Source organism: Condylostylus longicornis, unplaced genomic scaffold (genome assembly GCF_029603195.1).
Source record: "Condylostylus longicornis isolate FDR11 unplaced genomic scaffold, ASM2960319v2 ptg000013l, whole genome shotgun sequence".
Classification (NCBI taxonomy): Eukaryota; Metazoa; Arthropoda; class Insecta; order Diptera; family Dolichopodidae; genus Condylostylus; species Condylostylus longicornis.
In genome coordinates, this window is record NW_026577982.1 from 17,206,502 (window position 1) to 17,219,716 (window position 13,215).

General features: G+C 23.5%; 1 protein-coding gene across 1 annotated transcript; it reads right to left on the minus strand.

Annotated features, from left to right (window-relative positions):
* Positions 1-84: 84 nt before the first annotated feature.
* LOC129619381 (uncharacterized) lies at positions 85-11,628 on the minus strand. Its single transcript, XM_055534633.1, has 5 exons — positions 11,353-11,628; positions 1,142-1,422; positions 965-1,069; positions 529-627; positions 85-453 (listed from the first exon to the last, which is right to left on the minus strand). The coding sequence occupies exons 1-5, from the start codon at positions 11,367-11,369 to the stop codon at positions 311-313; spliced, it is 645 nt and encodes a 214-aa protein (XP_055390608.1). The 5' UTR covers positions 11,370-11,628; the 3' UTR covers positions 85-310.
* Between the last annotated feature and the right edge of the window lie 1,587 nt (positions 11,629-13,215).

Here is a 13,215-nt window from a genome sequence, read left to right on the forward strand (position 1 = left end):
GAGCAACATGAAAATTTGTTATAAATTCGAATAAAAACTAAACTTATTAAAGAAAGATTTATAACATACATGCATACGAACGTGTTACAGAGATTTTTTCAGATTTATATTTTTGTATTCTTATATCTTTACATTTAAGCAAGTTGCTAACATTAAATTTCGAAAATGAAAATATTCAACATTATAAAACAAAAACAAAATGTTCACAGATTTTTTGAAAAATTAAAAAAAAAATTATAAAAAAAATTAAAATGTTGTGTAAAAAATTATAAATAAGGTTTTTAAAAAATATTATATTATACAAAAAACTCTATTTGTTTGTTGACTTTAAGCTAAGTCTTCCAGGTCGTTTAAGTGAAGCAGGGCTGGCAGCTGCTGGTTGTTCATCTAAATTATCACCATTAGATGAACCAGGGCCCTTGAGTGATTTTGAAAATTTATTTCGTCTAGCTCCTAAAATATTTAAAAATATAATTTTATTTAAATAAAATAAAAACTTTAAGTCAATCTGTTTTAGTTATGGTTTACCTCTATCATTGCCTATAGATTTTTGTCCGGCAGCTGGAGCAGATTCATCCTCTTTTTCTTGTTCTGATTCTTGTGGTTTTGGTGTAGGCTTTTCTAGACCTGTGTATTAATATTAATAATTATTCAATTTTGAAAAACTCTTAAAAGCTTTTAATATGTAATTTATAATTTTCTTAAATGAGTTATGATTTTTTATCTTTAGCTAAAAAAAATTGATTTACTATTTTGAAATTTTTAACTTTCTTAATATTTTGCGCATTACTACTATATTATAACTAACAAGTTATTACTACTTTGTACAAACGTTATAAACAATATTTTATTAAGAAATGACTGGTGCCTTTAAATTTTGAAAGCTACTCATATAAAAATAATCACAAAATTTATACACATACATACATATACAAAATTACAAAAACTTTTTAAAATTTATTACCTTTTCCACCTTTTCTTTGATTTTGTTGCCTTCTTTTCAAAGCATTAAGGAGATCTTCATTACTTCTAAAAGGTCTTACAATTGGCCCGATCTTTTTAGGCGGCTCTAAATATTTTTACAATAAATACATACATTATATTAAAATTTATGTTTACAATTTTTTTTATATTTAACTACCTGTTGTTGTTGTTGTTGATGTTGATGATGCAGAATCTTGTTGCTCTTTTTCAGCTTCTTCTAAATCTTGATCATATTCATCGTCACCAATTTCTTCTTCGTTATCTTGTGATGAAGGTGCAACAGTTGTTGTTGAAGTTTGCTTATTTAGTGGCCCCCCAGGTCTAGCAGCTGGCCCACCAGGTCTTCTTAATAATAAATTCCTTTTATTTGCATTATCTTCTTCCGAATTAACAAATGCAATACTTAAAATGATGGCAATAAAAACTATTAAAAAATTTCTACAAAAAAAAAAACGAAAGCAAAAAAAATTATTTAAGGAAAAGAAAAAAGTAAAAAAAATTAGAATAGTGTGTTCATTAATAATTGATTAATTATTAATTTTATAATAACTTTGTTTGAAAAACGGAAAAAGTACAGAAATATATTTTCTAACGGTTAATTTGCATATAAACAAAACTGGTTTGAGTACATATTTTTATATATTTAGCACGAAAGAGAATTTATTTTTGCCATATATATGTATATGCATTCACATATGTACGTACATATATGAATATCAAGTATTGAACGTTAGCATTTTATCTGTATAATGTGCTTAAGTCAGCAACAAGAGCTTTCCTAATGGCAATGATAATTTTTTTTAAACAAAGAAAACTGTTTCACTTAAACACAACAATGTACATAAACATATTTCATATTTATAAAACTATTATACGAGTGTATAATTAAGAATAATATAGTAAATAACTTTTAATAAAAATTGAAAAATTTAACAGGTGTGAAAATTTGATTATAATTAATTTTATATACAATTTATTTAAAAAAATGCAGTTTCCAGTTTAAAACTTATGCTGTGCAATCGAAAGAACTTTATTATTAACTTTTAATTTTTGCACTAAATTTTGAAAATTCAATACTACCATTACTACTGAATTAATTTTGAGTTATTACCAGGAGAAATGAACGAACAAGCACATCTGAATAGCCTTTACTTAACTGAAATATAACATATATAATATATATATAATATCCTCCAAACATAGTGGAATACATAAAATTTTTAATGGAAAATTTTTTATATTATATACTATTATTTATTTACTTATATGTATTTATTATAATATGTATTATATATTTATTTATTTCAATATGTGTTTACTAAAATAATCTTTAAATAATAAATTAAATTTTATTTTTATATAAAAAAAGTAAGGAAACTACGTTTGACTTTCACTTAAGCAGTTAACATTTTGAAAATATGAAAGTGTACAATTTTATTGATGGAAACAATAACGATGCTATAAAAATCTCTATTTTTTTTAACAAAAACCCATTTTCATATCATTTGAATTATTTATTCATATTGCAAAATGAAATAAACTCATTACCTTATTCCGAACTTATTTTTACAAATGTATAGTGTCAACCAAGTATATACATACATACATACTTTAAATGAATTTTGTTATTCAATATTAATTTGAATATTGAACACTACATAATACTCGTATGGCGCCTAGCAAAGTGTTATTTTGCGTTTCCACCCGAAATCGTAAGATCAATACAGGTAAGCATGAAATTTTACTTTAAAATTGACAAAATATTACTTTAAAGATTAATAATTCAATTTATAAAATTTGTATATAGATACTCATACACAATGTACAACTGACAATATAAAAATATTTACTTATGCTCATAAATTTGCATGAATTTTTTCTATCATAAATTAAAACGGATATCACAGAATACTGTTACTAAATGATTATATTATAAGCGAATAATCATATTTTTTATTCATATTGAAGAAAAAAAAATTAAATTTACTTTTATTTCAAAGCATACATGAGCGTGCACTTATTGAAAAATCAAATGCAGCATTGTAAAACTATGCACAAGTATCTCAAAAAAAGATACTTGTATATCGAGAAACCAGTATTTTTGTTCTAAAAATACTTAACAAATATAAAAAGCAAAACTAGATATTCACAACTTAAATGCAAATACACTGATGAAATTCCCTGTCATTTTGTTGGTACCGTATATCAAGTCAGACTGGATAAGACCACCAACACCAAAGAAAAAAATAATTATGCTATGATTAAATTCAAGGAGAGAAAGATATTAAAGATAAATATGTAATTATAAAAAAAAATATGTGAAACAAATTTTTAAGACCGGTAGCCTTTTTCTTAACAATTTATTTATGTATGCAAGATTCGTATGTAATTTATAAATAAAACATAATACCAGTGATATGCCTGCATAAGCGCATATGTATAAATACTCATGTATGTATGTGAATATGGAAGTATTTACCTCATTTTTTTGTTGTAATCAGTTTTTGAGAAGTAAATATTCACATACATACACACACAATATTAAAAAACAATTTAAATTAATTAAAATTATTTTACTATTTAATAACGAAATCTTTGCACTACATTATAGGTAATAATTATAGTAATGTAATTGAAAATAGGAGTAATGTGCTTCTGAAAAATTTAAGAACTTTAAAGTGCTATGAATTACACTTGATGCCGTAACGTTAATTAAAGTTGATTATAAAAATGTAAACATATTTATATATACATTTGTATGGTATGTATTATTAAATCTACATACACTCGATTCTGTACTTTTTGTATTTAATTAGTTAATGCTAAATGGTTTTAATAAAAATATGTACGAAATGTATGTACATAGGGAAATTCCGTTTAAATAAAGCATGTTTAGCGGTTCATAGTTGATAATTAAATTGGGATTTGAAAAATGTTATTGTTTGTGGAGTTTTATTACAATTTTGTACTATTAATTTTTTTTGTATTTAGTTAAACTTAATTACAAATAATAATGCTAAAAGCATAAATATTTCTATTCTAAATTTTCAAAATAGTATATGCTGTGAATATTACACTGCACTAGTAGCTTTTATTTTTATTTTTGTGGAAAATGTTCTAAGAAGAATAAAAAAAAAGAATGAAAATAAAGAATGGAAAAAGAGATGAGTTTATAATACGAACCTGGAAAACTACTGATGAATGTCAAAATTTAATTAAAGTTAATAGCACAACTATCATACCACAACTATCTATTGCGGTTATATAATACCACAACTGACAAAAATTGCTATGTCAAGGTGAGTATATATGAATGTATCTACATATGTATGTTATAAAATAGAAAATTAATTATCTCAAATATTTACATACATATATATATTCTCATTTTTGTGGAATAAAGCGATTTAAGCTCAGATTTGGTATAATTAAAACTAAATACATATATATATACAGTTAAACTCCTAATACAAAATCCTTCCTACAAGATCTATTTTGTTGCTTATTTAGCTTCATGAATAATTTTTTTTTGGTTTTTGTGACCCCTTTACACATTTAAAACTTCATAAAACAAACCTTTCTCTAGCACAAACAATTTCCGAAATTTTCTCACTATCAAACGACTTTTCCCTTTGACATGAAATTTTTGCAGGTTCTATAAGTGTACAAATGTAATAACATATTACTAATATGTATATTATGTATGTATGTACGTAGAACATTAATGTTCTATTAAAATATAAGCTGATATATACATAGGAATACAAATACTAAATTTAATAAGAACTGAAACGTATACATACATCATATAAGTTTGTGCAATTGGGTATACATACATATGTACATATGCAACAATATAATAATTTTTATAAAAACTAAATTTGCTTTAACAAAAGATTTTGTCTTCAAAATTTTGTTTTGTCTGATTTGCAATATATGTATGTACATATGTATGTTATTCAACATTTGTAAGTACATACATATGTACATATGTAAATACAATATACATATACGTACTAATATAAACTGAGCAAACATATATTTACATAAGTATGTACATAAGTATGTGTGTATGTCTGAAATTGTACACCTTAAACTTAATTAACCAGTATTACGACCGCAAGCAAAGAAAAAACAGAACAGTCTTCTTAAAATCGAAAACCCAAAAAAAAGAACTTCCTTATTAAATGCCAAAACAACTGGGTGTCAGTTCAAAATCTTTTTATGAGTATATAAACAACCATACACTATACATTCAAATTACGTACATATTGCATGTACATGTGTATGTACATATTACGTTGGAAAAAAACATGTTTCACGATGTTTTGCTTAAAATTTATTAAATTTCAAAATTCCAAGGCAGAGACAAAATCGAAAATATTCGCCTCCAGAAAAACAAAAATCGAAAATATTTCGAATACGAAGACGTCACATTCACATTAATTCGTTTTGCCAATATAATAGTTTTTTTTTTTATGTTTTTTTCTCCATTATTATTTTCATTATTTTTCTTCATAGCAATATGTTAAACTGACAAACAAAATTAAAATAATAAAAAAATCTATAAAAAATGCATGAAATAATTATTAACAAAAAAAAGTATGGAGGCCATCCTGTTATCTGTTTCTCATTATGGGCACTTGTCTTTCACTTTCTGAATTCATTGATTGAAGTGTGTTCACAATTAACTGTGATTACTTTAGAAATATAATCATTAATCATAATTCTATATATGTACATATGTAGTATCTTCAAACTCAACTTATTAATTTTAATTATGTTGTGTATGAACATATGTATGTACATACAAGTTAGGTATAAGATGAAAAATATTTAGGAATAAATTGGAGGAATTTAACCCACTTGATTTTGAGTTAAAAAAAAATAAATAAAATAATTTCATTGAGTTATAAAATTTACCTTTTTAAGGTATAACTTTTTATAAATTAACCTTTTCCTATTTTTTGCTAAAATTTTAAATGAGCGTATGTACATGCTTATTGTTTATAAATACATAGATTCAAATTATATGTACAAATGTACATATAATTTGAATGTACATATAATTAATCTGTACATATAATTAATCTGTACATAATGCATATGCAAATAATTATTATAGTATCAAATATCATCGGATGTATTGGCCCACCTCGATTGTAAGTATTTATGGAATCTTCTAAAATTTTAAGCTCTGCAAAAAGTGTTTGAGCAAAATTAATTGAGCTGCAACTTTAAGAAAAACCATTTAAAACACAGTGAAATATGACACTTAAAAATAAAAAAGAAAAATGGTGAAAGTTGTGCAAAATATAAAAGGGTTTAAAAAATAGTTACCTACATAAAAAAGAAAAAAATTATTTAGGTAACTTACCAGAAAATATTTTAAAACTTTTACATAACGTCATCGAATGGAATTTTAGACTGTAATTAAAAATCTTTCCATCGATATTTCAAAGGAAGATATTAAAAAAATCAAGTAAAAGAAGTTAACTGAAAATATAGCTTTTATAGGTTCCATTATTTTCAGAACAAATCCAATTTTAAGAGTTCAGATTCTCTACTGAAAACCTCGTCATTTTTGGATAATTGCCTATGACTTCAAGTTATTCGTCTTCGAAAATCTGTTATTTTGTTAACCAAAAATGAGTAAAACTTCTATCCAACTCTTCGGATAATAAAATAAAGATGTGAGTACAGACATTTTATGGTTCAAATACAAAAATGTGAGGGTTTACTAACTTAGTTCCAATTAATTTTAGGACACAAAAACTTAATATGCCAAATTAAAATGATAATGATCGATTAATAAATTTTATTTTCGCTAATTTTTTATTATATACATATACGATTGAAAGCGAGATCTGCCTAATTTGCTTTCAGTTATAATTTGATAAATTAATCAGCACAAAAGTAATAAACTAATACAACGTTATAAACTCTCATTTTTAATTATATAATTTGAATACCAAAATTATTAATACTATAAAATTAATAATTAATTTTCATATACAAAAATCCACATCATCAATAAATAGAGAATTTCACAAAAAATTTTTAATATTAACCAGTTTTTTTTTTAATTTGTTCACGATATTATATAATTAAAGATTTAAATTGCAAAAAAAAAAACCGTAAATGAGAGTATAAAAATATAAAATATTTCTTCTAGTTTTTTCTTATAAATTCATTTTGTTTATCGTCTTATTCTAATAGATTGTAAAATTTTTCTATATAAAATTTCAAAGTTCAAAATAATAATAGTGAAACTTTAATTTACTTTTTAATGTTTAAGGTCTAAAACTGTGATGGATTTTTTAATGAAGAAACGCGAATTGAAATGTCATTTAATTTTAAAATTTCACTAAGAAGAATGTAAGCAGTTGTCAAATGTTGTGTTTTATCTGCGATAACTCAATAAAGCAAAAGTTTTTTTTTTGGTATTTTACTTAAATCGTCGTATGTTTGAACAAAAATAATAAATTCGAAATTCAAAGGCAACAAAATTTAACAAATAAACAAGCTTTTTTTATAAGCGATAAATATCGTCCCTAGATTGGATATGCCGCGGGTACAATAAAAGGCGTAAAATTCATAATTAAACTGAAAGGTAGTTAATAGAAAACACAGCTACTTAACTCGTAAATCAGAATAGTTTTATGTATTCTAAATGTATTCTAAATAGTATTACATTATTGCACACTGTTACCTGATAATCGTACTTGATTATTAAAGTTCAAATTCAATGAATTCAATGAACGAAAAACCACTGATTGAATGGCTTAAAAATTTCTTACAAAGGAGTAATTCTATAAACTCTTCTAGTAACTATAAATATGATATGTGTGCCAAATATTTTTTAATAATACTATAGGAACTATAGTAAATAAAAATAAAATATGGGTTATTGTGATCAATCGTTTGTTATTTATGATTTTTATATTTTTTTTTATATTGTATGCTAATTTATCTTTCTTTGTAGTGTTATATAAAATACAAAGAAGATGAGAAAAGAAATACCTTATTTCTTTTTTAATAAATAAAATTATTACCATAATCAGGTGGTTAAAATTTTAATGATCATCAAAAACATTGAGTCAATTACCAATACCAGCTTATGAATTGAAAATCAATAAAAAAAATTTCTTAAGCTGAATTTTTTTTTTCAATTTTTTTGTATTTTATTTTTTTCTGCCTTTGCAACAGTGTTGGCAATTTGGGAATTTTGAACATTTTTTTTCATTAATATTACGTAATAAGAGTTTGAAAGGCATAAAACGATAAAATTTAAAATACAAGAGGTGAAAGAAAAAAGAAACATTGGTTGATTAGCGCATCTTCGAAAATTAAAAAATTCTCCACAGCAAACAAAAAAAAAATGTATTTAAAGTATGTGACGAACTCGTGCCCGCATCTCAATTCAATTACATAACGATTGTAAATATTTTTTGGGATTATAATTAACTTATGTATGTGTATTATCAGTACATGCATCTATATGTATGTAGACATATCGTATTTATGTAAATATGTATGTGAATTAAAATTCATCAAAGCAGCCAGTCAGTTAATACCGGGTTTTCGTTATTTTATGACATTTAACGAATTTAATAAAAAACAAAATTTATGTGTAAAGTGAATATTTTGTTAATTTGCATATATGTATGCGTATTTGTAATTCTTTTTTGACGATGAAATCTGTTGATAGCTTTGATATTTTTTTTATTGCTTTTGTAAATTTTAATTGGAATTAATTTCCAATATGTTTTCTCTTTAAATATTTTTCGATAAAAAAGAGTTGTATAAAATGCCGGCGTAATATTTTTTTCCCAACTTTCATATTCTTTTTCTAATTGACCTTGAAGGTGAAGATTTTCGTGATTATAATCAATTTCATTTTTATATTGAGGATTGAGAAATTAAGCAGTCAATCTGGAGGCCAACTATATAATATATTTTAAAAATCGTTTTAATGATATAAAAAATATGGGCAATAGAACACAAATCAGCACTTCACATTAATTTATAGAATACGTATGATTAACCACAAAACTTGTATTATACCATTTATTGTATAAAAGAGATCGGGGTCGAAAAGAAAGTTAAATTTTCATTTTATGAAATGTTCAAAAAATAAAATTTTAATAAATCAGATTTTTATTATTACCAGATATGTTTAATTTTTATTGCATAAATATTAGTTAATATTGAAGGGGTTACAACTAAAGACTTATACTGTTATTACCCACAAAGTCATATGCAAGTATTATCTATACGGATTTGTAATAAAAGAATGCTATCCAAGAAGACCGCCGTAATTGTACTTGAATAATCAAAAAGTTTTTGTATTTTTACAAAAACTTTGTCTTGTGTCTACACTTTTTTTTTATTAATTACTTCAGTTGAAATCTCCTTAAAAAGTAGTTATACAAGTTTATATTTAGCTTAATTTAAACTGTTTAAATAAAAAGATGCGGTTTTGTTAAAAAAAAACTACCAGTTTAATAATTTTTTTATCTTTTAATTTTTTTGTTAATGAGCTCATGTTATTATGGACAAACTAAAGATAAGTAAATACTTTAATTTCAATATTGAAAATTAAAAGGCAAAAATAAATTCAAAATTTGCATAAAATTTTACTATGTTCACTTAAAAGTATTTTATTATAGCTAAAATTAATGCTTAACATTTTGAAGGACAACTTAAAGTCAATTAAATTTTCGCTTTATATGGAAGGTTTCATAAAATTTGCATATTATAGAATTTCGAGAATAATTTAAGAAGGAACAAATTTTAGGAAATTTTTTTTATGTATGCAATGCACTTTACATATTATTTTAATTGAAATTTATTGTTTTTAGCATTATATTTGAATAAAATGCAATCATTAACTCTTAAACCATTGTACTACCATTGAAAGATTGTTTATTGATTTTGTTCGACGAGAACTGCAAAAATTAAACAAAATTCTCGTACTATGATTTCAGATTGAAAATACCAAAGAATTGGATGTTAGGCGTACGCTTTAAATCACATTATTTGTTGAATATAAGTAATAATTGAAAACTCCAATAAAAACCTTGTTAGTCGAGTTTTGACTTAAATAAATAAATAAAATAGCTTACGAATTGGGATGTCTAATTATAAAGTAGCATAATGTCGAGTTAAAACACAATTGAAATGGAAAAATTTAAAATATTTTTTTGTTAATTTCTATACACCTCTGCATACAATTGTTTACGAAATTCATTTAAAACATATATTTTTGGAGTTCTAATAATATAATAACGAAGTACATAAATAAAAATTCGCATTATTAATCTTCTAATTTCTACTTCGTTGTACAAATTCTTGGGAATTATCCGAAATAAAGAGAAAATTTTGTCAAACTGAGGTAGATTGGAAATTTGACCTAAACGAAAAAGGTGAATATGTCTCAGCTTTAAATTATTTTAGAAAATTAAAGTAAAAGAATATCGAAGAAAATAATTGAAATGAAATTTTATTGCATATATTTTTTATTTTTCATTTTTATATATATATGTACATATATTAATATAATTTTTTGGAATGTGTTTAAAAAAAACCGATCACACCCAGTTGTAGTTATCCAATTTCGAAACTTAAATTTCTTTCCTATTATAATTCGTACATAAGAAAAATATATTGAAAATCTAACCAGGTATCAGAAGTCAAAAGGTTATTATTATAATAACTGTTATAATATATACACAAATGTATATATTTAGAATATATAGATAATGTATATATAGGTAATCATGTAAATATTTTATGTACATACATACATAAGTATGTACATAAAATTATATGTACATATGTAAATATTTTTAACAAAAATAACAACAATGTTAAGAAACAAAAATGGTTTCATCATTTTAGTTTTTTTTTTGTGAAGCTATCGAAACGTCATGTAATAATATTCGGTAACATAAAAAACCAATTTTTACCCACGTAAATTTGATTAATTTTTATGTTTTTTCTTTAATATTATATACATATGGATACTATATTGCATATATGTGATATGTATATTATATGAATATTGATCTCTTAAATATGTTATAGATTTGGTGCATTTGTGCATATACATATGTAAATTATATAATTATAATTTTGTTTTTGTAAATTGCTGACTTTTCCATATACACATATACATATTTATCGATCTTATGCAATTTATTTTTATAAAAGTCTTATAATTATTAAAATATTTTAATTTAAAAAAAGATGTTTTTTTTTTTCAAATGCTTTAAATTCATAAATTTGTGTTAAACACAATAAAAGTCTTTAAAAATATTAATTTTTCAATTTATGTTATTTGTTCAATTTAAATATTAAACTCACATTTTCAAGGATTTCATTTTTAATTCAATAAAGAAAATATATGTACTTATATAATATATTGATTGTAATTATATTTAAAATTAAGAATTAAGCGAAATTATTATTTAAATTAAATTTAAATAAAAAAAATTTATAAAAAGTTTAATATCACGTTTCTTTTTTTTATCCCTTTTTTTTCTTTTATTGCTTTTTTTCTCAATCTTATAGTTAGTAGGAAATGAAAATTTTAATTCACGTTCACTTTCGATGACCGTTGCCAAACAACTAACGGAGATTTTTGACGATTTTCAAGTTTTCAAATCGCTCATAAGCGTTACATTAACAGTAAAAAACAAAAAGCGAAAGAAGTAAAGAGAATAAATGTTATAATAAAAAAAACAGTTACAATATAAATAAATATGTATTAAACTTGCATTTTGTTCGTTGCTGTTATTTTGTTGATTGTTCTGGCGTTTTTGTTTTTTAAACTATAAGTTTTGCAAAGTTTTGTGGTAGGATATTATATACTTAACCAGCTGAACACTATATGCCTGTTATATCAACACATCCTAAGACACACACACAAATAAACCGAATTAACTATATAAATATATAAAATATTTACCTACTTATATATACGTATATGTGTATGTACTTATGTAGAAAAGTTGTATTTTAATGAATTCCTCAATATTTTATGTAATACATAATCTATATACATGACGTGTATTTATAAATATATACATAATATATAATATATATGCAATAAATAAAAAAATAAAAAATGCTAATCGGCTAATCCTCCAATTATACCAAATTAATGAAAAAAAAAAAACGATTTTTTTGTAGAAGCATGTATGAGTTTGTGAAGTTGAATGAATAACTAAACGACGCTAAAATTTTAGTTGCAAAGTTATAAAATCGGGGTTTGCTTTTGAATTATGAAAATTAAAAAATTCAAGAATATTTTTTTATTTTTTAGTTTAGGTTCAATTTCATAAAAATTTTAGAGAAAATATTTTGCAAGAATAATTGTTGTGTATAATTATTAGAACCTACACTATCACACAATAATATTGAAAATATTTACCGAAAATGCTGGTAAATTATTTTGAGTAGAGGATTACCATAATGAAAACGATATTTCAAACTACACATCACATTTTTATTTCAATTCAAAAACCCTCTTACAATTTGACAAACGAATCTGTTATGGTAATTTACTTTACATTGGCAATTTATTTATTATTCGTTGACATTTTATGTTACTCAATGATATCATTAAAATTAAACTGTGGTTCTTCTATACCAGCGTTTTTTGGTTTATTGATAATTTTTGAGGATTATATAATGTAATTTTTAAGGATTTATGTAACCTAACTAAGAAAATTGTACATACATACATATGTATGAACGTGTTCCATTCTAATTAATATATTAGTAAATTGCACTTTTCACCTTATTTTTAATTTATACAAATTTTATAACGATATGTGCAATGCACTATTGATTATTTTTAAATCCAAAATTCTGCAGTTGAAATACATTCTTCAGGATGTAGAAAATAAAAGTAAATAACGTAGTAAGTCGCAATGTATATATGTACTTAAATTAAGTTTAAAAGCTCAAGTATAATAATTCCAGGCCGAATTTTTTAACATCTTTAGTGATTAATATTTGTGCAAATAATTATCATTGCTGTTTAAGTATAATTTTTTTTTCTTTTTGTATTTCGTGTTGAAAAGATCGAAAGGTGTGATTTAGTGCATTTTGAATATTGGCAAAAAAAGCATTAAAATAGATTTTTATATAAGTAAGTATGTGGTATATTCAAGTAAAGCACCGTCGGCAATACTTGCTTGCAATTTAAGTACATATACATAC